Genomic DNA, 23375 nt, shown 5'->3' with positions numbered 1-23375 from the left:
GCTTACTTGGTTTGCTTACTGTAGTGCTTGGTGACCCGCTGGTTCGTGCCCTTCGAGCCTCCGAGTGGCCGGTCAAAGCTCGGATCTACCATAGTCCATTCCCTTCGCTGATGCTCTCGGATTCGTCTCGACCGAGGATGATAGTGGCAAGTAGACTGATATGAAGGGAAGCAGCCTGCGTAGTCGGACACCTCAGTCGCTGAGTCTCAGCATTATTGCGTGACTGCCCACATCTCCATATCTACCTACTCTGTACCGTGTACTCCATGGGGATCCGTAAGCACTGGCTGCCCCAGCGATGCCCGCAGGAGACTCCATCGCCGTCCAGAGTGGACCCTCACAGGGACCAACTGACGCAATGTTCTGATCTGCATCCGCAAAAAAATTCGACCTGACCAGTATATGAACTCTGTTCCTGCCCCAGACCACCTGATTCTCACGTAGCCGTGCCCCTTGCTTCATTTTGTCTTACATAAATCATCATGGCCGATGCCGACCAGAAAGAGGTAGAGCACGCCCTCGAGAACCACAACCGACCCCCATCGGAGAAAGGAGGAGACCCCGAGAATGGAGGCACCGCCGACGCCCCTATCATCCCCAGCGTGGGCGTCGAAAAAGCCGAGCGTGAACACGCCGCCCACGACAAGGAGGCCGTTCGCCCAGACGGCAAGCGCGAGCTGAAAGAGTACGAGTGCTACGAGAAACTGGGTTACTGCTGGCCCCGATGGAAGAAATGGGGTTATCTATGCGCGGTCGCGTTCGTGCAGGTGTCGATGAACTTCAACACCTCTGTCTTCCCGAATGCTGTCAAACCGCTGTCGGAAGCGTTTCAGATTAGCGAGCAGCATGCACGAACAGGTCAAATGGCTTACTTGGTCACATACTCTATTGGATGTGAACTGTGGGCACCCTGGTCTGAGGAGTTCGGTCGCTGGCCTATCCTCCAGCTTTCGATGTTCTTGATCAACATCTGGCAGATTCCCTGTGCTGTCGCACCTAATTGGGGCACTATTGTGGTTTGCCGTGCTCTTGTACGTTGATTGCAGTCACCTACGATAATACGATGCTAACATCAACAGGGTGGTCTGTCTACTGCAGGTGGTAGTGTGACTCTTGGTCTGATTGCCGATATCTACGAGAAAGAGACACAGCAGTTCCCCCTCGCCTTTATTGTCTTGTCTTCTTGCATTGGTACTAGTATTGGCGGTGTCATTGGAGGTCCTATTCAACGATGTAAGCCACCCGGTCTTATTTTCGTTTGCCTATCTAACCCGTCTAGTCTTGTCATGGGAATGGTTCTTCTGGATCCAACTCATCTTCGGCGGCGTCACTCAAGCCATCATCTTCTTCATGCCCGAGTCCCGTTCGACCATTATCATGGACAAGGAAGCCAAACGCATGCGCAAATCCGGCGAAGACCCCAATGTCTACGGTCCCAACGAGCTCAAGAAACCCCGAGTGTCCGCGAAGGAAGCCCTTCACATCTGGATCCGACCCTTCCACATGCTCCTGACAGAACCCATCGTCTTCTGTCTCTCCCTACTCTCCGGTTTCTCCGACGCTCTCATCTTCACCTTCCTCGAGTCTTTCGCCATTGTGTACGAACAAGGTTGGGGCTTCGGTGTCCTCGGACAGGCCTGGGCGGTTATTCCCATCAACCTGGCCTACGTGATCACATACTTCAGTTACTTCCCATGGTTCTGGCGAGACGCGCAACTCCGAAAACGCATCGACGACGACGACATGGCACCCGAGAGGCGTCTCAAATGGCTGTTATGGCTCGCGCCGTTGGAACCGATTGGTCTCTTCGGTTTCGCATGGACATCTTTTGGTAAAGAGCGCGGTATCCCGTGGATTGCATCGATGATCTTTTCTACGTGCGTCGGTATCGCCAACTATGCCATTTACTTGTCCTCGGTCGATTACATGGTCGCCGCTTATGGTGTTTATTCCGCCTCGGCCACAGGAGGTAACGCCTTCGCTCGTGACCTGCTTGCTGGTATCTCAGCCATGTACGCGACACCCATGTACACGAACATCGGTGACAAGTGGCATGTCGAGTACGCGTCTACCATCCTTGCCTGCTTGTCCTGTCTCGTCGTTGCCCCCATCTACGTCTTCTACTGGAAGGGCCCCCAGATCCGCGCAAACAGCAAATTCGCCCAGGCCCTGCAGGCAGAGAACAAGACGAACCAGGGGAGACGCGCGAGTCGGATGTCACAGCAGTGGGGATCTGTCTAATGAGTTTTCTAGTTATTAGCATTTTATCGCAATGCTTCTAAATTAAACACTACCGGTGTATTTATGTATCTATACCCGACGACTGTACATATAGAATGCTCAGGTGTGCTCGCCCTCTATTGCAGGCTTGAAGCACTAGCCCAGTACCTGAGTGATGAACTAGCATAATAAATGATGATGACATCCAAATTGACATTCCCCAAAAATACTCCGCATGTAGGATTTCGGCTCTCCGGATGACAGTCGTGACGTAGTCTCTTGAAGCGGCACTATACGGGAATGGGCCCTTCGGCCGAACCATGACGACGATCGGCACTCTAAATCCATCAATCAAAGCGGGAGGGTGGCATATCCTCATTTGATCGTACGCCAGCTCTTTAGCGGTGCCCAAATTTGAATTGAACTGCAGGGACCTCAGAGCTGTCGGGCGGCATAGTGAAGGTGATGTTCCAGAACTCGAAATTACTGCGAGCATTAGCCTCCGAAAAACTCGCAATGTGTAGGCCGACTTACTGAATAGTATCACAAGTGCCCCCTACCAATCCACAGAACGATATATCTGGAGTTGGGTCTACAGTACCACCAGCAACCTCAATGTCCAGCCCATCTACATCATCAAAACCAGCAATATCCCGCTTTTCGCCAAGCGGATTCGAGGCCAGAACGAATGTAAATGAACTGGAAGAGTTGCCGAGCGGGTATGTAAGATTCAGTCCGTACGGGGCGACATCAGCCCTCATTGCAGTCTCTGTTGGATACAAATTGAAGTACCCGACTGACCCGTCACCACGGAGCCATTGCACGACCGATGGACTGAACGAGCTTGAATCCTCGGAGAATCCTCCAACATCACGTTGATTGAAGGACTGGGTACCGATCGTTAGATTTGCCGATACCCAAGTGGTGATGCTGCGCTCCTCGTAGTCTGCTGGAGGGGCGTAGGCATGGCCCGAATACGTGTGCTCTCCCTCAAATGACCCCAATCTGGCAATAACCTCATCCGGAATGAGCGACTTGTGGTAGTCAGCCAAGAGTGCAAGCACCGGCGCAATCTCAAAGTCATCGGCGTGTGCCATAGTCCAGATGGGAGACGTTCTGTCCCAGGCCTTATCCTTGCCCACGAGCGTCCAGACCCAGATGGAGAAGATTCCAACATAGTTATTCATGTCGTACCCATATGACCGATCCCAAGGGCCCGCGAGATTTCGTAAGTTCGGATTCCAGAGCTGCGACTCATAGTCCCAGATATCGGCAAGGATACGATCTGCATGCTGGCCGATGGTCGAGTTTGTCTGGCCGAGGTACTTTGATGCCATTGTAAGGGCGTAGATACAAATACCAGCGTACGTTGGACCGTTGAACTCTGCAAGTGTATGGTTGCGATCGAACAACTCGAGAAAGTCATCAGCATCAGAGTTCCCTGCAGCGGTCATATTCGCATTGCCCAACTTGAGCCCAGTCCAAGTACTGGCAACGCTCCTCATTAGCCATGGGTTAGAGTACGCTGGATATAGATTGTCTCCGTCGACGCCTCCGACGCGATAGCTGTCGCCTATTGTGGCATTGTACAGGCTTTCCAGAATCAGATCCTGTAAGTCGCTTGGTAGAAGGTCGCTGAATTCTTCATAGACGATGATCAGAGCTGTACCAATGAAGCCTCGCCAGTTAGGGTCCCATGAGTTGTAGATCTATGATATTATTTAGCGAAAGAAAGAGGGAGGAACGGTGTGCAAGAAGGCTTACCACAGGGTCATAAGCCGGACTTCCGACGGTCGGCTGCTCAGGGTATTTGGTGTAATCTCCAAACCATTGCGCAGACGTATTCTTCTCCTGGCCAGAGATGACATTTTTGATGATACTGATGGCTTCATCTACATCGCTCCCTTGGTTACGGTACAGCAATCCGACTGAGTACCAGACGGAGGACCGGGTATCGTGAGGCCCAGCGGCAAAGGGGAAATAGAACCAACGAAGATAAGAAGCTGAGGGGTCATAGATAGCGTCTTGGAGTGTCATTGACTCGGTGAATAGGGCTTCTACATCCTTGCTTAGTGCGGCTGACTGCACGCTGGCAGCCAGCAGGGCGAAGAGCGCAGCGAACTTGTGCAGCAACATGATAAGAAGTCAATCTGCAGCTTCATTTGCAGTAGCAGGTACATTGATACATGTATTATAGGAGGCTCCCCCGCCGGACCTCGCTTACAGCTAGGCAAGCGCAGGATACCACCCTATTGATCCTTGCAGCTAGACATGGCACTATACCAGCCCTATACTAGCCCTCTTATTAGGCCTGCCACCGGCGCTGACCAGCGTTGGAGACGACGAAACAAGGCAAGATTAACAAAGTGCAGACTCCAACAACGGTGGACCCCGCTGCTTATCTCCCGTCGGTTTTTCTCTTGTTCGAGTTGACATCCCTGGCGTCGCACGACAGACTTTCTCCAAACCCTCCGACCAAAATGACCGACTCCAAGACCAAGATGCCAGCCACGCAGGCCAAGGAAGCCAGCGATATGAACGCAGACGAGTTGCGCCTGGCGCAGATGGGTATGGAGACTTATAAGCGCAATAAAGAAAGCCTACTGATCTGATCAGGCCACACGCAGGAACTGAAGCGCCACTTTAGCATCCTCTCGCTGATCGGGCTTGCATCTACAACGACAATCTCATGGACTGGGCTCGGATTAAGTATCGTCACGGAGATCAATGCAGGCGGCCCAAGTGCGATTATTTACGGCTTCATCCTCGTTACGATGATGCAGTCGTTCCTGGGTGCATCCCTTGCAGAATTCGTCTCGAGCTATCCGACCGAGGGAGGAATGTACCATTGGATCGCTGCCATTGCCCCAAAGAGACTCAGTGCGTTTCTGAGTTTTGTTACAGGATGGATGACGGTCGCTGGATGTAGGTATGTGGCATTGAAACGCAGAGAACGAGATTGACCTGGTATAGGGATCTTTACGACAGCATCAACAAACCTCATCTTCGCGCAGATTGGTATACATCGGTCGCAATGCAAGAGATAAAAGCTGACCAAGTCCAGTCCAAGCACTATACTCGCTATACCACCCTGACCTCGAGATCAAAACGTGGCAGACATTCATCATCTACCAGATCCTCAACGTCCTGACGGCCAGCGTTGTCCTCTTTGGAAACAAAATCATCCCAGCTCTGAACAAATTCTCGCTCTTTTACCTCCAGATCGCCTGGTTTGTGGTTCTCGTTACGGTGGTTGCATGTGCTCCAACGCATCAGAGCAAGGAATTTGTCTTCAGGACCTGGATTAACAACACTGGCTGGAACAACAATGTCATCTGCTTCATCACTGGGCTGGTCAACCCGCTGTATAGTCTGGGCGGACTCGATGGAATCACGCACATCACCGAGGAAATGCCCAATGTAAGTCTCTTTCCACGAGAATATAGCAGAGACTAACGAGATAGCCCTCACGAAACGCCCCCTTGGCCATTGCCATCACCTTGACAATCGCATTCACCACAGGCCTGACGTATCTCATCGCCCTCATGTTCAGCGTTCAAGACTTTGCCGCGCTCTCCGACACACCGACAGGTCTGCCCCTGACCGAACTCTTCCACCAAGTGACCCAATCCGTTGGTGGTGCCTTTGGATTGACCTTTATCCTGTTCATCGCCCTCGGTCCCTGTGTGACAAGCTCACAACTCTCCTCCTCGCGTGTCCTCTGGGCTTTCGCACGCGACGGTGCAATGCCCTTCTCGGACACATGGGCGACCGTAAACAAGCGCTTTGGGATTCCCTTCAATGCGCAACTGCTGGTGGCAGCAGTCAATGCAGCACTCGGCTGTATTTATCTCGGTAGCTCCACGGCATTTAATAGCATGCTCGGGGCAGCAGTAACAATCAACAACGTCGCATACCTTATCCCGATTTCCACGAACATGCTCACCGGCCGTCGCAACATGCACAGGGGAACATTCTTCATGAATAACTGGGGCTGGCTTGTGAATGGAGTGACAGTGGGTTGGTTGTTATTTGCGATCGTCTTCTTCAGCTTCCCTTATAATATGCCTGTCACTGTGCAGGGGATGAACTATACATGTGTTGTCGTGGGAGGGATTCCGATTCTGATTCTGAGCTGGTGGTTCATTGGGGGAGGAAAGTACAGAGAGAGGATTGCAAGGGCCAAGGAGGAGTGACCAAGAAGCCAAGAGTGGCGAATATAAGATGGCTTGAATAAAACAAGCGACCATATCTTAAAATTGAGACTCCGAGGCCAACCAGTCCAACATGCAAGTGGATTACGTAGCTGGTGGCGTTATCGCAGTGCAAAGTACCGAACATTATCAGACCAGGAGATTTTTGCTCCAACTCGGCAGCTGTAGCTATCATGACAACCGGCGTATGATCAGCAAAATACCACCACCTTTGGAAGGTCAAAGCATCCCTAACGCGGGGGATCTCCACTGTTCCGTTGATACTTGATAGAGATACCACCTCGAGAGTTGGAGATACAATACAGACCCCGCTGCCCAGAGCTTATCAGCAGCTTGAGTCCAATGTAATTGGACAGTCTGCCGATCGTCTCCTGATAAGTTATCTCCCCCTCGTACTGTGTCACGGCGCGTTCCTTGTTCCCTGCAATGTCTCGTATAAATGCCATTGACCACCGAGGTTACTTTTGTTGAAATGTCAACATTCAATCAGCCATGGGGAAACAGGAAAAATCTTCATCGTCCTCGCCAGAAATGGCGGACACGAAACACCCTATTGATGAGTACAAGGCAGAGGACGATGAACTAGGGCAGATGACGGAGATTGAGTACACCCCGGAAGAAGACCGTCGCGTTTTGCGCAAGCTAGACTTGATGTATGCTATACCCCAAACTGTCCCCATTCAGCATTGCTAATAATGAACCGCAGATGTATTCCTATGATGGGCCTCTGCTACATGATGCAATACATGGACAAGCTGGCCCTCAGTCAAGCGACTCTGTTCAACATTCGCGAAGACCTGGTACGTCATATGTTGCACAGTCTATCTTACCTAGCTGAACAATTCAGGGCCTTCAAGGGTCAAACTACTCATGGACGTCTGCGATTTTCTACTTTGGTTACCTCGCCTGGAGTTGGCCGAGCAGTTACCTCATGGTCCGACTGCCGATCGGCAAATACATTAGTACGACTGTTCTCGTCTGGGGTGCGGTCCTAATGTGCCATGCTGCGACGAAGAACTATGGCGGATTGTTGGCAGCGCGATTCTTCCTTGGTGTTGGTGAGGCTTCGATCGCTCCGGGGTTTGCCCTCATTACAGGTTTCCTATACAAGCGTGAGGAGCAGCCCGCAAGGTACAGCTCAACATGGATTTATTGATTCGTGGCTAATTAATAATCTCTAGGCAAGCAGCATGGTTTTTTGGAAACAGCGTCGCAAACGTTATTGGGGGTGTGATCGCTTACGGCATAGGGACAGCCGAAGGAGTCGCAGTCAACAGCTGGCAACTGTTATTCCTGGCATTAGGCGCCATCACAGCTGGAATGTTCTTCTGGCTCATCTTCTTGCTTCCAGACTCGCCCCAGAAGGCCGTTTTCCTGACCAAGCGCGAGCGAGGAATCCTACTTCGTCGCACCGTCGAGAACAAGTCTATTGTTACCACGGGTGACTTCAAGTTCCATCAGGCATGGCTTGCACTGAAGGATCCGCAGACTTGGTTCTTGGTCCTTTACACATTCTGTGTTAATCTGTGGAATGGAGGGACAACTAGCGTAAGTTCAGTATCCCTAGGAACCTTACGTATGAAGCTAATATGTATAGTTCTCTGCAATCATCATCAACGGCTTCGGCTTCGGCCGCCTGGAATCTCTCCTCCTCCAAATGCCCATGGGCGCAGCACAATGCCTGTTTCTTATCATTAGCGCTGCAATTGCAACATATGTTCCTCGGACGCGAGTTATCCTCATGATCTTCAACACCGCTGTTTCCATGGTCGGTGCGATTCTCGTTTGGCAGCTCGACGCAGACAACCAGAGGGGCCGACTTACAGGTCTCGCGCTGGCAGCGGTATTCGGTGCTAATATTCCGCTTGCCATGAGTCTTATTAGCGCGAATGTGGCTGGCTTCACGAAGAGGAGTGTTACGAGTGTGCTTACTTTCGTCGCGTACTGCGTGGGAAACATCGTCGGACCGCAGCTGTTCTTCGAGTCTGAGGAGCCCAACTACCCGGTGGGTCTTTTCATCCCCCCTCATTCTGCCCAGTTCAATGCTAATTCGTGAATAGACTGGAATGAAAGGCGCCATCTCGGGCCTAGCACTGGGTTGTTTCTTCCTTTTCTGCCTACTCTTCTACTATCTCTGGGAGAATAAGCGGCGCGACAGGAAATATGGCCCGGCTGTTCCGCTTACCGAGGAGGAGGAGCGCGCGCAGGGCCTGGCGCATAAAACGGATTTGGAGATTGAGAACTTTAGATACTTGATTTAGGTTGGGGTCGGAGTGGATGGAGTAAGGCATGGCGTTGAAGTTGAAGGTAGGGGGACAGGAGTATTGTAATGGAGTATATATCATAGTGATACCCGGGAGAAGAGCGGAAGTTGTTGAGACCCTGAGACTGTAGTGAAAGAATATTTTACCCAAGCTACAAATGATCAAGGAAATTTCAATAACCTTGTTACAAAATGTACAGAAGGTCAAGGTTCAGTAGAGCGAGCGATTAAGGACATATGTAAACAACATAAAGTTCAATTTATTAACAAACTAGAAGCTGGAACTGGTCTATCGAGCATGAGGGTCAATTTGTGCTCTGCAAGAAAACAAAAGGCCAGAAAAATAGGTTGCTGTGATCCAAGGCATAACCCCTAGAACATCCAGGCTATCTACCTCTTCTTACCAACACCATCGTGGCCGTGAGAAAGTCCATGCCGGTGAGACTCAGAACGGCTCCGCTTCCACGGGTAGCACCGGAGCCAGACTCGCTGCTGCGGCTGTTACCAGACGATGATGGTGTCTCTGTCCGTGCCCCCCGTTGCAGATTTGGATCAAGGCCTCCCGGTTTTGACGGAGGCACCTGCTCCTGGATCGGGTTAAAAAACCTCTTTGTCGGTCCCACTGGTTCATGCGGGTGTCATCAGATACCACACTACTTTCGCGGCGCGATTGGTCGAAATTGCCCTCTTTGGTATTGCCGCCGCGTGGATACCGGGTGATGCCCGGGTTGTCGGAAGCAGTACGATAGCTGCTGCCAGTGTGATACTGGTACTAGGGCCGCGAGGGCTGCTGCGGTGCCCCTTGACTATTGGACTTCTGCCCTTTGCTCCGGTTTGAGCGCTCGGACCGGTCAGAGCCATTTGAGATAGCAGCAGAGACCGTCGCATCAGGTGCATTGACAGCATCCTATAAAGTACTACAGACTTCTATGGAGAGCCACACAGAAAAGCAGTATTATCAACAGCTGGAAGGACGATTATGAAGGTATAAAGCTGATGATGCCTATGTAAATCGTGTGATATTAGTTTACATCTTGAAATGCTGCGCGAGGGGATCCCTCGTTGCATTTCCATAGGCAGACCCTCCATACGTCAGGTAGCCCTCGTCAACCGGCCCAGACATTGCCACGATATCCTCTCTGTCACCAAACGTAAAAACAGTCTGCATCCCCATGACCATATGCTGTAGCACATGACAATGATACATCCATACACCAGGGCTTGTCACGCGGATCCTCCATGCTCGCCAGCCAGAGGGGACCAGTTCGGATGTTTCCTTCCTATATCGATAGAGCACCGATGTGTCGCGCTGAATCGGATGCGAGTTCTTTAGGTTCTCTTCGTTGGCAGTGATGTTGTATAGCCCGTCGCCACCACCAATATCATAGAAATGACGGCCATGGGCGTGGAAAGGATGGGCATCAACACCGCCGTTATCTACTGTCCCCCGGTTTTGCCACACAATTTCGAGGACTTCACCCAGCTGCGCAGGAAATGTACGAGTGATGTTATCAAAGCCGCTGCCACGAGCCAGCGCTCTTTTATATGTTGCGTCGAGATTTAACTTGTTCTTGTAGACGTCAACTAGGTAAGGAGTCTTTGGATAAGTCTCCACCCAGTCGTACCCGTTCTGCAGCCAGATCGTACGGTCGCTAACGTTCTGATGGACGTTGATTGTAATGCGTCTTGTGACCTCATCCAGTGTCGGGAAGTCCTTGTTATGCTCGAGGGGTTCGAGCTCATAATCAAGCCAGCCCTGCACGGTTGAAGCAACAGGGAGTGGAGGGTCAGAGGGAACAGTTGTCAAATCAGCAGAATCGTCTGAGCTGTAATCAAGCATGGCGAAATTAGTCAAAACCTCAGGTCGCTCCAGTGTGGTAATTTGAATATAGAACTGGCGCGTGTCAACCTCCTGCAGTTCTTCCTCACTCTTGGCCATCAGGAGTACACTGTATCGCTGACCGCCGCCAATCTGCAGGAACGAAGTGTCATAGGGTTTGGTATAGTGTCCATCGGCTTCAATGATCTGCACGTCGTGACTCTCGATGGCAAGCGAGATAAACGAGAGGGCGGTAGCTCCGATAAACCTCAACCGATAGGTCTTCCCTGGCTGCACATCAATCGCACCGAGTTTGCAATCACCAGTCGCATTCGTCGCAGGTCGACCCTTTCCATTGACGAGAATCGCCTCCGTCTCGCCGCTCCAAGTAAAGTTGGTACCGATCAGGCCATCTTCGATCTCTTCATCGGTGTCACTGAAGTGGTCCGATATGACGATTGTCCGCTCCTCATCATAGTCGTAGGGTGGTGGACCATGCTCGTCCACGATGAGCGACCCTTTCGCGGTAACGGCTTGGAATCCAACATGCGAGTGGTAGAAGTATGTTCCTGCAGTTCCAATTTCCGGTTGCACTTCATAGTCGAAAAAGTGGCCTGGTGGTATGGGCCATTGACTGGCGGCGGGGGCACCGTCGGAGAAGGGCGCAGTATATGCGGTCAAACCATGCCAGTGCTGCCAACATTAGTCAGTGTTTAGGCCATCATCCTGGTGAAAGAGAACCATACTATCGTGGTGTTCGCATCGGTCATGTCATTGTAAACTCGAATCCAGTTAACCTCACCCTCGCGCAAGCGCAGCTGAGGACCCGGAGAGGACCCATTAACCAGAACCGAATACCGCTCTGAACAAGTCTCGCTGTAATTTGCCGCGGTTATGCGCAGTATATGATCGGGCTGAAAACTGCTATCATGTCGAACAAGATTTGCACCTGCTGTTGCGGCAAGCCCTAAGAGCAGGTTAACACATCTGTAGAACGCGCGCATTCTGACAGACTCCAAGAATGTCGTCGATCCACCAGCAGGAGTAATCAGGCATCCCTTTGTTTATAAGAGACCTTGAATGAAAGCAAGGAGGACAGCCCTGCAGCTGCGGCACATTCTGATCGACACCAAGGATGAACCCCATTGGATCGAGCGTATAAGATGCAGGCCTCGATTGGATTGCTATTTTAACGCTCTGGGCGCCTGAATCGACAGCCCCAAAGGTAAGACCCAGAAAGGCAATGATGCCCAACTGGAAGTTCCCGAAAGGGTGTGTTCGTGCGCTTCCCAAGCCTCGTCGTCATGCATTGTGGTCACTGCCACGGCTTACTGTTGCTTTTAAGCATTTAATCTGTTGACATGTAAAATTCAATCATTGGAATCTGTCCTAATTTGATACGGATTTGACGAATAGTCTCGTTCGTCTCGGGAATGTGATGTACCCTTCCCGTAATGCGGAAGATATAAACTCATCCAGGCCCCGGTATAAATCTACAGTTTATATATCGAGAGTAATTGTCCCAATTCCACGCGACACACAGCTCAACATAGTAGAGCCCTTCTCTTGCTCCATCAGCTCAGACCCTCTATGTTCAACTCTTCCTTTGTTCACACCAATCCGACAAGTGCCGCAATTCCCAGCCTCACAAGACGAGGGAACATCAAGCCCTACTTCCCGAGGGCATCGAGAAGTTTTTTGTTTCCGCGACCTGAACAGTGATCTTTGATTCGGCGAGCTCGGCTGTAAAAGCATCGCCCGTTGTGTCGCCCTGGAAGCTTTCGATATGGTGGCATGAAAGACTTATTCCCATTGACTGCCCTGCACAGCCAACGGCATCCTGTAGCCTACTTGATCCGCAGGTGTAGATTTGGGCGCGGTCATTGACTTTGCCTAGGATGGAGTTGACGTCCAATGCGATTCCATTTGATTTGTCGTATATCGTCACGTTCGAGCCGAGTTTCTCGATGGATTCTTTCAAGGCAATATCCTCTGGAGTTCGGACAAGATAGTGCAAATGATACGCGTAACCCATGTTCTCGCAGTGCGTTGCAAAGACAAGGACACCGGTTATACCGACGTCACCGGCAATGAATACATGCTTATCAGCGTGCTCTGAAAGGGGATACCGGATGTTGCTGGCCCAACCTGAAGGACTGTACCAGTTTTCAGGACCTCGTGTACATTCCGTGAGCCGCCTCGACTATTGCCTGCCAATGCAATGGCCAATTGTAAGCGTTTCGTGTCTCCATCTACAACCGAGCATGCCCGCGTAAGACTCCCCAGACGAAGTCGTACATGTGATCCTGGTATAATAGGCTTCCCCTCGTGGCTCGCGTCCTCATCTTCAAGGACAAGAAAGACGATCCGCGATGTCTCCAGCTTTTTGACAGCAACTCAGTACTCTGTCCACGACGTGAGAGCCATCTCAGCGTCGCCCACCAAACGCCTGCTCTGGTCCTCATACACCTTCTTCAGCCGGTTCTGGAAGATCCCCAGTGGTTCCGCACCAAGCTTCTTGATCTTGACAATCTGAGCCATTGCCTCCTTCTTCATCTCATGGTAAAGGTTATACTGAATCCGCGGAACAGTCCACTCCGGATTCGGTCTGTCTAGTAGGACCATTTCATCCCCAGCCTGGATCTCTCCCTCTCGGAGAATACGAGAGTACCACCCAGTTCGAAACAAATCCTGCGCCCGTTTCGACATATCATTGACCTCAAACCAATAATTCAGTTTAAAGCACGGCTGTCGCGGCTCAGCAACCTGCGAATTGACAATTTCGATGCGAACAACATCGCCAATGCAGACATTTCTCTCGTTCGCATGTTCGGCCACAAGATTCTCCCCAAATGCCCCGGGGAGAAAGTGCCTCGAACTCTCCGGGAGTTCCTGTTTCCACCGCTCATAGTGGTGTGTGCTATACTGTAAAAGGGCCTTGTTACGCCCGCCGTGGAACTCGTATGCGTGCTCGTCGCCCTCGCACCCCAATCTACCGACCTTTACGGGGCCGGACCGTATTTGTTTGTAAATTGCAGAGGGCACGCACGAGGTGAAGGTGGGTTTTACTTTTCTGGTCTGGACTTGTAAGAGTATGTCTGTTCGCCATGCTTGTTCGAGACGTCGGACGGCTTCGGGGGAATGTAGGCATAACTACAAGCGAGCAAGACAGGTATAAGATGTATGAGACAGTAGAGTATTTATCGGAATAACGAGGCAACCCCGTTTGAGGAGTTGCGAACTTGGTCCTACTTTTCTACCTGGAATCGGGGGTGGCCGGGGCTGTGTCGGGAGGGTCGATGGAGAGAATCTCGGGGGTAGAATTGTGACTCACTCGGAGTTGTCTTCTCATATAAAAGCGGCTACACCGGAAGAATCAATTCCTCACAAAGGCCAAGAGTCTAGCGTCCACCCTCAACTTGAACATCATTGCCCACATAAACAGTACCCGCCTGCTCAGCCTTGATTCGCTCCCTCCGGATACGAAGGACATCTCCCTCAACATCCTTGATTAACCACCAAAGGAACTGATTTGAAATCATAGCAGCAGCACAGCATGCGGTGCAAATAATAAATGAGGCTCTATACCTCCCGTCATTGCCAGCATACTTTGCCTGAAAAACCTGCGGTGCAACGATACCTCCCACCTGCGCGACAGCTGTTTGAGCAGCTATCGCAAACGCTGTCCCCGTTGCACCAAAAATACTAGAGCTTCGCCAGGCCCAGAAGGGAATAAAGTAGACGTGGTAGAATGTTGTTCCGAGTACGCAAGCCGCGTATGTTGCGCCGGGTGAGACGGGGAGACAAAGCAGGATGAAGAAAATGAGTGTTATCCCATTGAGGAGCTGGCAGAAGAAAGGTCTCGTGGAAAGGGCATACCGCATGACCCGCGCGGCAATGATGATCCCAATGACTGTCGCAGCTGCAGGGGGGATGTTCAATAGTTGGTTCCGCGGAAGGGTAGCAAAGCCGAGTGAGGTCGTTATGGTGGGCAATTGCCACGAGAGCCCGTAGCCGGCAATATTGAGAAGGAACTGGCACGTCGTGAACAGGTACATCTTGGGATCCTTCAGGGCGAGAACGATTTCTCTGAGTGAAAAGTCAGGTTCATCCGCCCGAGGCGCGTTGTCGGATAGGCGGAGTTCCAAGTACTCTTGTTCGTCAGGAGTAAGCCATTTGGATGAAGATGGCGACTTGGGATAGTCCGGCAGGATGAAGTAGATAAAGGGGCAGAAGACAATGGTAATGAGTCCCTCGATAAGAAAGACCCAGCGCCAGGCACTGAGACCACTGACATCATTCATATACGACAACCCATATACAAGCACTGACCCAATAATTCCAGAGCAGTTCTGAAAGGCAAACATCCACATGATCGGCCGGCCGTACTCGTCACTTCGGTACCAGCTGCACATTTGAGCTGCGAGTCCAGGGAAGAAGCCTGCTTCGAGAGTGCCAAGCAGGAAGCGCAATGCATAGAATCCGGCCTTGTTCTGTATGGCGGCGTGGCAGGCGACGACAATGCCCCAGGTGAGGAAGATCCGGGTCATGCATTTATGGGGACTAATCCACTTGAGAACGAGGTTGCTAGGAATCTCGAAGAGGACGAGACCGATCTGCTCAATTAGTACAGTCATATTGATGGAACGGTAGAGAGGCCAACATAGTAGATAGTTTGTGTCCAGTTATAGTCGTTCGTGGACATGCTCAGCTCGGTCAAAATGTTGCTCGACTCTCCAACTTGCAGCACTTTCACAGAGGCAGCATTGGCGAAATCAATTTGCTTCAGCAGATACATAATCCCCATGAGCAGGAGAACCCGCCGATCGACCTTGCGCATGATGCGCTTGTCATCCTCAGCAGTGAATTGCGAGAGAAACTCCTTCCTGGGGCCTTTTGAGACATCTTCATTGTCAGGCTGTGAAGAAACTGCCACTGCGACCTTTTGCTCTGTGATTTTCATTTTCAGTCCCAAAATCTGCCAATTGGCTTGGTCTTTGAGGGTAAAACCATGTCTTCAGCCCGGGCATCCCCCATATAAATCCCGAAGATTTTGCAATGGTGTCAAAAGCATGCAAATGTCGTCTTCCCAGAGCCGCTCCACCATGCAGAATGCCACGCGAAGATACCCACGTGTAGACTGACATTTCGGATAGAATACGGCAGAGTTGGAGTAGTTGGAGTAGATATCAGGATCATATATGCTATAATGACGCCTTAGCATACACGGGTTGCCACATTCTGTAGCGAAGGAAGGACTAGGATTCGGTACCAAGCACGACATTTTGGCTCTTATTGAACCACCATCGGGCCATTGAAGAACCACTAGAAACTGAATACGCCTTCCGTTCCTGACTTGTATAAGATGCTGGACAGGGTCCATGGTTATTGCAGCAAAAGCTGGACCAAAACCAACAAAATGACTGAAGCCAACCCCAAGCGTCGTATCGTCCTCAATGCCTTTGACATGTTCACGGTTGGGCACATGTCCTTTGGGCAATGGCGAAACCCGGCAGACAGAACAGCCGACAAGCGCCGCGACTTGACCTACTGGACGGACGTCGCACAGCTTCTCGAGCGCGGTGATTTTAACGCCATCTTTCTCGCTGATACAAATGGCTGGTGCGATGTGTATACAGGTAGCGCCGAGCCTGGGGTGCGCAATGCGATTCAGTATCCCATGGGTGACCCGGCTGTACCGTTGACGGCGATGGCTACGGTGACCAAGAACCTCGGCTTTGCAATTACGGCGTCAACGAGCTTTGAGAAACCGTATGTTCTTGCGAAAAGGTTTTCTACCCTGGACCATTTGACGAAGGGGCGGTTTGGATGGAACGTGGTCACTTCGTGGAAAGCGTCAGGGTTTGGAGCTGTAAGTAGACATCGCGGAGGCAGCAGTTGAAATCGAGGCTAATGAGCGTTAGATCGGCATTGACCCCGTTCCTCATGATAAGCGATATGAGATTGCGGATGAATATCTCAGGGTGCTGTACAAGTAGGTCTTTTCTGCTTTCGTATGCGGTAGCTGACGAGGAAGACTATGGGAAGGATCTTGGGCAGACGATGCCCTCATCGAGGACCGCAAGAATGGAGTCTACGCTGACTTCAACCGTATCCGCGTAATCGAGCATGAGGGCGAGCATTTCAAGCTGAAAGCACCTCACATCCTCGATCCGAGTCCGCAGCGAACACCATTCATCTTCCAGGCTGGATCATCATCGTGAGTTTCCCTTCTCTGACCGGAGCGAAGCAGCAGCTGACAATTAGCAGAGCAGGACTCCAGTTTGGCGCAACCCACGCAGAAGGAATATTCGTCGTCGGTCTGACACCAGAAACAATCGCACCTCGTGTGAAACGGATCCGCGACAAAGTTGCTGAACTCGGTCGCGATCCTCAATCAGTCAAAGTCTTCGCATCCATGACTCCTATCCTCGGTCGCACGAAGGAAGAAGCCCAGGCCAAGCATTGCAATGCCCTCCAATTCGCCAGTGAAGAGGGTGGGCTGGTATACTGGTGCGCAAACACCGGCATCGACTTATCAAAGCTGAAACCGGATGAGGAAGTGACAAAGCAGATGGGAAATCAAGCGACTAACGTCCAACTTCAATCTTTGCTTGAGAACCTCTCGTACCCGGGTGAGGGCGTCTCGAAATGGACTCCGAGAAGTATTGGCAAGGCGGTTGCACTGGGAGCGTCCGGACCAGTCCCGGTGGGCACTCCTGAAGAAGTCGCAGATGAGATGGAGCGCTGGGTTAAGGTTGCCAACATAGACGGGTTCAATCTAGGGCATATTACCGTGCCAGGAACATGGACAGATGTCGTTGACCTCCTAGTTCCGGTTCTTCGAGAAAGGGGCATCTATGCGCCAAAGGGGGAATCAGGCACAATGCGCGAACGTATCTATGGGCCTGGCAAGTCCAGACTTCCAAAGGAACATCTTGGGTCACGGTATAAGTATGATAACTATAGTCAGCGGTGAACACTGTGAACACTCAATTCCAAAGATAAATCTGCAGGTCAGGTGTATTAAAAGTAATTGAATCCTGCATATCCTTCGTTATCGCAGGGTGTCAGATTCAGACCAAGCGTATGCGTATCAGTCAACAGGGCATTTGCACTAACAATGCAGTACATAATCCGTAGAGATGAACGCCCTTTGACTTTCTTTGTCTATCTGCCGGCGCTTACACTCACCAAGAAGTATCCCTGGTATCCAACTGTAGTCGGTCATTCCTGTTATCTTTCTACTCTGTGCCCCGCAATGGCTTCAGAGGACTGGAGAGACCATATCATCAATAAATTCTTCTCAGAACCCAAGCCTCTTAGCCAGACAGAATGCGATGGGCTCGCCAAAGCCATCACTGGAGCCGCCGATATCCGCCGCGTCAGCCTACCAGGGTCCTTTAGCTACACTGTCGTCTGCGTCAAGGAGTCGGGCAACGAAGTCGTATCTTTTCGGGAGATAGGCAACAAACTTGACGAGTATACTACCAACTTGGCGAAAGACATCCATGGGGATCTTGTCCCCAGCTTCACATATCACGGTCTCGTGGAAGGCGCCGATCGCCCGCTTTCAATTTATGTTATGCCCTATCTGCCGGGCGTTTCGTGTGTCGAGGAACTTGAATGTGAGGTTGAGTTGAACGCTGAGATTGAAGCGCGGCATATTCGCTTTATGCAACACCTCGCGAGGTATTTGTCTCTTTCGTCGTAGACGTGCAAATTGCTTACTTCGTATAGGTACTTTGCGCGAGCTTGGGCAAACCCCCAATCCATCAACCCTGTCACACGCAAGCAGACTGAGACTAGTATTCGTCGTAGACTACAGATCTTGAAAGAAGCAACAGGGCTGGATCTAGAAACATACGTCTCCAAACTCTTCGATGAAGATTACTCCGCAGTCCTCACGCATGGTGACCTGTCTCATGCAAACATACTCGTGGATGAAGATACGTTTGAGATCACCGGGATAGTCGACTGGCCTCTAGCAAGTATCCTTCCTTTTGGAATGGACTTCGAGGCCCTGTACGGGTCGCTCGGGTACCAGGATTTCCAAGGCTGGCATGACTACGCTTGTCGCCCGCAATTACTTGAAGCCTTCTGGCTGGAATTCTGGGCTGCTACGGGGATTGAAGACGATACCAGAAGAACAAAAATTCGTGCTACCGCTGAAAGTGCTGGTAAGGTTGGTGCATACCTACGATATGCCTTTCGACAGAATGAGGACGGTTCTTCGTCTGATGTCTTGCTGGATGCTGTGCCCGACTTCCTCCACGCATGGTTTAAGGACTAAAGTTCAAAGGGAAAATAACATTGATCGCAACTTGTTCTCATTTGACAAGAGACAGATGTTATATTTATGCCTTAGGTTTTATTGTTCTCGTTACCAAAGACCCCCCAGAATCAAATGCTACGACCATCGTTATGGGTATGAAAATGTTGCACCACATGAGAAGTGGTGGTATAGTTCTCGGGTACAAACACTATGTGAAACAATATCATGGTCCTCTATTTTCTAGTCCGTCTGGGAGTACTTCGTCACCGTCTGTGAGCTCTTGGTGGTTTCAGTGGTCACAGCCTCACCTTTCTCTTTGAGCAATCCTCCGGCATCCAGGGGAGAAGGCCCACTATTAGCGAGAGTATTATCGTCAGTCGAGAACTCAACCCCGATACCCAGAGCCCGCTTTTTTCTTTGTCTCTGGAACTTGCGATGGATATGATACCAGGTGGGCGGGCCGCTGTCTGGTGGTGATTTGGCTGGGTCCCGACCTGCGAGCCGACGTAGAGCTAGAAGTACTGGTTTGTAGGTAAGTGGCAAGTTTGCGCAGAGTATTGAGCCCAGTGGTTCGTAGACGGCCATGATCATCACGGGTATCATGTTCCCTGGAATTCCCGTTAGCAAGCAAAGTCTACGACAAGACGGGCGTACTTGCATGAAGTGTCTGGTGCTAGACCCAGTTCTCCCAATACTAGTCGAGTTCCGCTGATAAAACATGTCCTAGCTCATGAATTGATTGTTAGCATTCAGTCCTGGTTCTTATACTTGATTCTTAGGACACGCACGCAAACCCGACCGTGAAAAGAAAGCCCATGCCAATCTTCTTCCCCGTGGGCACCCGCAACCGCGTAATAATGGGCATAGGAAGAAGAAATATAATGACGTCCAAAATCATGTTAGTGGCAATATGTGCTTTATCTGCCTTTGCAGCATCCACGCATGTCCCTTCCATATTTCGATGCCAGATCTTCTCGAACGGGCGGCAGAAGAGAAAGTAGACGATTTCCATGGCCACCATCCACGCACCAACCAGTATAACAACGTATATAACAGAACGTCGCATGCGCTGGGAAGGAAAGACTCGGTAATACAGAGCCAGAACCGCAAGCTTTGTCAGTGCGAGGGCAATCTGGCTGAGCTGGGTGAAGACGTAGCCTATCTTTAGTGTCTACGTTAGCGCTGGAGAGGACTCAGAGAAAAAAGCCAACCCACAAGTCTATAGGGCTCGTAATGCTCCGGGGGCATTGCCTCGATATGTCTTCCCACACTATATTTGGGCGCTAGCCCGTTATTAGTTGCTACTTGGTTGCTAGTATATAGACGAACCTTCAATTATCATGTACAAACATTGCGCGACGCTGGCAATCTAGTCCATAATTAGCATCATCGCATACGGAGTCATAAAGTAGTCCTGCCGTTGCAATGATCATCAGATAATCGTCAAACAGCAATTTCCGTCTGTGGTGGTGCAGTTCAGCCCACACTCGCAAGCCCGTGGACAACACCATGATTGGGATTGGAATCGACCAGCCGACTAGCATCTCCGTCACTCTAGACTGGGCCAGGTATTCTGGCGTTGGGTTTGTTGTCGACATGATACCAGTGTCGAAGTGTCGAAATTTGGCAGTGCATGAAACCCCTCGGGAGAAATCAGGCAGATTTATCGCATTGCCGTGTGTGACGCCCAGATGCTGCTGGTAACACGGCTTTGTGGGCATTTCCTTGGTTGACAGCCATGGCAGCATGATCGACCCTGGCTTGAACAAAGCAAGTCGAATTCCAGCAAGGAGGGTGACATCCTTCACTGAGATCCCTTGATACCCCTCGGTCTAAGTGCAACCATCCCAGGAGCCAGTCATGTTTCCCGTGGATGCAAGCCACATCCCAACGACAGCCAATCCGCAAGCTCTTCCCACATACCAGCTCAGTCGCGAACAGATTAGACCCGCGCTGGCCCGCGTATCCGCTGATCCGACTTCGATGATTAGGTTGTTCCCGTTGAGTGCCCATGGATCGGATCACGGTAGAGTCTCTAGGGCACCAGTCAGATCTGTCTCGGTCTGATCGCTTTTGGAACTTGCCGAGTCAGTGGTTCAGGTACTAATCATTCGTCCTGGCTTCATCTTCAATCATGCGAACAACCTAAAGCGTTTTTTTCTTGTGCCTAGCTTCCAAAGGAATGGGAGAAGAACAGGGTTGCTGCCAAACACGCGGATTATGAAGTGGACCTCTCTCCCCATAAGGAATGGAACCTTTCCCAGAGCCTGTGAATCGTACCCGCGCGGTGGCACATTCCTAAACGACATATTCTACCACGGTCTCGGCTACATCATTTGAATGGAAAATACAATGGGAGACGGGACAGAGCTGGCACAATACTGATAGTAGGATTCGATGATTGAAACTCTAGCTCAAACAGAGTCCAACCCCATCATACAATCATCATCATGTCCTACGCCTTTCGAGATTTGTAATTCAGGGTTCTGAGCTCTGGGCGACAGACGCCGGTCCCTTCTCCCAAAGGAGGCCCCCCGCATCTTGCGGCGAGGTGCTCGCAGTTAGAGTGCGGCCTTCGGTTGTTCCCTCGACACCGGCGTTCGTTGCTTTTGGAATTTTCGACGGACATGGCCGGGAGAGGACGATCAATCGTTCCCCAGACAAAGAATTGCAGCAAGGGGGTATCCAGCATCCACTCACATCCCAAAGGGAGATGATGGCAGGACGCCCCTCCCTGCTCTGCGACACCAATCATTTCTATTATGTGATTGTGGCTTGATGCAAGCCACATATTCCAGCCAGTCCTCGAGTCCCATCTTGCAAGCCAACTCAGCACCCAAGGCCCTAAGGTCGCAATGGCCCGCGTTGGCGTCGATCCGGCGGCCATGAGGGTCAGCCGTGATAACCGAGTCAGCGAGGCATCGACCCGCCTGTTTGTCGGTCCTCGGTCTCGCCCTACAAATGGCCTAGTTCCGGTTCTATCGTCTTGCTCATTTACCGAGTCTGTGGTCGAGTTGCTAGAAAGTCTCCCCACGCTACCAGACAGGACACCTCGCCACAACGCCCGACTAGTCCAAGAATGGAGCCATTCGTACTTTTGTATCATTCTTGTTCAGACTTTGACTAAGCCTTTTGGCTCGCGCGAGTCACTTATCACCGATCCTGGGCATCTTATCTGGCTATATATACTCGCATCATAAGGAAAGTTAACATTATAGGGTTCATCCCGGTGGCGGGAGATGGGCTGATCAGTCTGACAGGCACCGGCGCTACTACCGATTTGCTGCGGCACAGCAGCCTAGGATAGCCAATTCATCAAGCGCCCACTTGGCCCAGCTAACTGCCAAAAAGTCTAGTTCCACTTCTTTCTCCCCTCAGTTGCGACAGCTGTTCCTTTCACCCCTCTCAGTCCTCCGTCTCAAACAACCGCACCAACCACCATGGGCCAAATGATATGTACCCTCGCCGACCTGGACCTCGCCCACGAAGTCTTCGACCCAGTCACAAATGAATTCCTATACACAACATGCGCCATCTTCGAAGAACAAACCGACCAAGTCGCCATGACCCGCTTGACCCGCCGCAAAGATGAACTGAATCGCGACATCTTATCCGTCACGGCCGCATTGCAATTCATCCCAGATGCCGATATATACCCGCGCTATCCAGGCCCGCGAGTCTTGCACAAAGTGCGAGAGTATTTTTGGGCGCCGGACTCGTACGCGAAGCGCCAGAATTTGTACACGTTTGATGTGTTTCAGCGGCAAGGCATGAATCAGTGGCTTGTTGAGGGATTGCTTTACGAAGCGCATGTCATGGAACTCCTAAGGCAGCACCCGCATCCTAATTTGGTCAAATCCTATGGTTGTAAAGAGCGGGGGGGGTTTATCACGGCGTTGGTAATGGCAAGGCCGAAAGACACATTGCTCGAATTTGTGCAAAAAAATCAATGGCTGGTAAACAAGGAGCGTATCATGGCCGGGATAACAGCAGCGGTTACGCATCTTCATGCGCTCGGACTCGCGCATAATGATTTGAACCCGGGGACTGTTGGGGTGACGGCGGAGGGGGTCCCAGTCCTGACAGACTTTGGGTCTTGTCGCAAGATTGGGCATAAGTTGGGGTGTAACCGGGGGACGATGGGGTGGATTGAGGGACCCCCGGAACAGTATGATACGTCGCAAATGAGCCATGATATGTATGGGGTGGAGAGGCTACGGGGGTGGCTGGAAAATCCTACAGCTGGCCTATAGAAATCCGATAGATTCCAATGGTATTAGTATCGTTCATTCTACCAAGAGTTTGTCCTCAACCTTCATCCTTCACTAGTTCCAATGCACATATCAACCACCTTGACCGCATGGTCACATCAATCGTCCCTTGCTCCTGGCATGTACGTAATTTCAGGCACCGTAGATAATGGTGAAGCATTGTCCTCGTCGCGAGTTAGACTCATCAAACCGCCTCGTGTGAGGGGCTGAGTGGTTGAGAAGCTATTTTGGGTCTTATCTCCCGTTGAGATGTCCCAGCAAAGAATTCTCTTACGTTGAACCGCCTGCATAAAGTGAGCCCAGCTTGGGCTCT

At 51.1% G+C, this 23375-nt stretch overlaps 10 protein-coding genes across 10 annotated transcripts; 6 read left to right on the top strand and 4 right to left on the bottom strand.

The window, feature by feature from the left end:
- The first annotated feature begins 404 nt into the window (after positions 1–404).
- Positions 405–2423, top strand: BDV14DRAFT_179227 (major facilitator superfamily domain-containing protein). The gene is made up of 3 exons (XM_073769722.1): positions 405–1031; positions 1080–1233; positions 1280–2423. Exons 1-3 carry the CDS (start codon positions 483–485, stop codon positions 2239–2241), a joined length of 1665 nt encoding a protein of 554 aa, XP_073625034.1. The 5' UTR covers positions 405–482; the 3' UTR covers positions 2242–2423.
- A 195-nt stretch (positions 2424–2618) lies between these two features.
- On the bottom strand, positions 2619–4379 carry BDV14DRAFT_210789 (uncharacterized protein; the record flags this gene model as incomplete). The annotated part of the gene is made up of 3 exons (XM_073775970.1): positions 3985–4379; positions 2755–3929; positions 2619–2706 (listed from the first exon to the last, which is right to left on the bottom strand). Exons 1-3 carry the CDS (start codon positions 4354–4356, stop codon positions 2619–2621), a joined length of 1635 nt encoding a protein of 544 aa, XP_073625033.1. The 5' UTR covers positions 4357–4379.
- A 457-nt stretch (positions 4380–4836) lies between these two features.
- On the top strand, positions 4837–6519 carry BDV14DRAFT_179225 (putative choline transporter Hnm1). Its single transcript, XM_073769721.1, has 4 exons — positions 4837–5145; positions 5194–5238; positions 5285–5640; positions 5685–6519. Exons 1-4 carry the CDS (start codon positions 4995–4997, stop codon positions 6414–6416), a joined length of 1284 nt encoding a protein of 427 aa, XP_073625032.1. The 5' UTR covers positions 4837–4994; the 3' UTR covers positions 6417–6519.
- A 107-nt stretch (positions 6520–6626) lies between these two features.
- Positions 6627–8865, top strand: BDV14DRAFT_179221 (pantothenate transporter; the record flags this gene model as incomplete). Its single annotated transcript, XM_073769720.1, has 6 exons — positions 6627–7087; positions 7141–7234; positions 7282–7565; positions 7616–7982; positions 8032–8439; positions 8495–8865. Coding segments are annotated over exons 1-6 (1510 nt in total), but the record flags the coding sequence as incomplete, so codon positions are not given.
- An 859-nt stretch (positions 8866–9724) lies between these two features.
- On the bottom strand, positions 9725–11520 carry BDV14DRAFT_210784 (Cupredoxin; the record flags this gene model as incomplete). The annotated part of the gene is made up of 2 exons (XM_073775969.1): positions 9725–11209; positions 11263–11520. The coding sequence occupies 2 exons, from the start codon at positions 11518–11520 to the stop codon at positions 9725–9727; spliced, it is 1743 nt and encodes a 580-aa protein (XP_073625030.1).
- A 2397-nt stretch (positions 11521–13917) lies between these two features.
- Positions 13918–15663, bottom strand: BDV14DRAFT_210783 (major facilitator superfamily domain-containing protein; the record flags this gene model as incomplete). Its single annotated transcript, XM_073775968.1, has 3 exons — positions 13918–15132; positions 15180–15434; positions 15646–15663. The coding sequence occupies 3 exons, from the start codon at positions 15661–15663 to the stop codon at positions 13918–13920; spliced, it is 1488 nt and encodes a 495-aa protein (XP_073625029.1).
- A 272-nt stretch (positions 15664–15935) lies between these two features.
- BDV14DRAFT_203218 (luciferase-like domain-containing protein) lies at positions 15936–17495 on the top strand (the record flags this gene model as incomplete). Its single annotated transcript, XM_073774237.1, has 4 exons — positions 15936–16388; positions 16441–16511; positions 16554–16736; positions 16787–17495. 4 exons carry the CDS (start codon positions 15936–15938, stop codon positions 17493–17495), a joined length of 1416 nt encoding a protein of 471 aa, XP_073625028.1.
- Positions 17496–17716: 221 nt separating this feature from the next.
- On the top strand, positions 17717–18934 carry BDV14DRAFT_179217 (aminoglycoside phosphotransferase family protein). The gene is made up of 2 exons (XM_073769719.1): positions 17717–18208; positions 18257–18934. The coding sequence occupies exons 1-2, from the start codon at positions 17778–17780 to the stop codon at positions 18807–18809; spliced, it is 984 nt and encodes a 327-aa protein (XP_073625027.1). The 5' UTR covers positions 17717–17777; the 3' UTR covers positions 18810–18934.
- Positions 18935–19411: 477 nt separating this feature from the next.
- On the bottom strand, positions 19412–20389 carry BDV14DRAFT_203216 (uncharacterized protein; the record flags this gene model as incomplete). Its single annotated transcript, XM_073774236.1, has 5 exons — positions 19412–19514; positions 19580–19953; positions 20007–20074; positions 20121–20160; positions 20189–20389. 5 exons carry the CDS (start codon positions 20387–20389, stop codon positions 19412–19414), a joined length of 786 nt encoding a protein of 261 aa, XP_073625026.1.
- A 1127-nt stretch (positions 20390–21516) lies between these two features.
- On the top strand, positions 21517–23087 carry BDV14DRAFT_179212 (kinase-like domain-containing protein). Its single transcript, XM_073769718.1, has one exon. It carries the CDS (start codon positions 22232–22234, stop codon positions 23042–23044), a length of 813 nt encoding a protein of 270 aa, XP_073625025.1. The 5' UTR covers positions 21517–22231; the 3' UTR covers positions 23045–23087.
- The last annotated feature ends 288 nt before the right edge of the window (positions 23088–23375 follow it).

The sequence above is a fragment of the Aspergillus stella-maris genome (genome assembly GCF_047715825.1).
Source record: "Aspergillus stella-maris strain CBS 113639 unplaced genomic scaffold BDV14scaffold_56, whole genome shotgun sequence".
NCBI lineage: Eukaryota > Fungi > Ascomycota > Eurotiomycetes > Eurotiales > Aspergillaceae > Aspergillus > Aspergillus stella-maris.
This window is presented reverse-complemented; position numbering and strand designations above follow the sequence as displayed.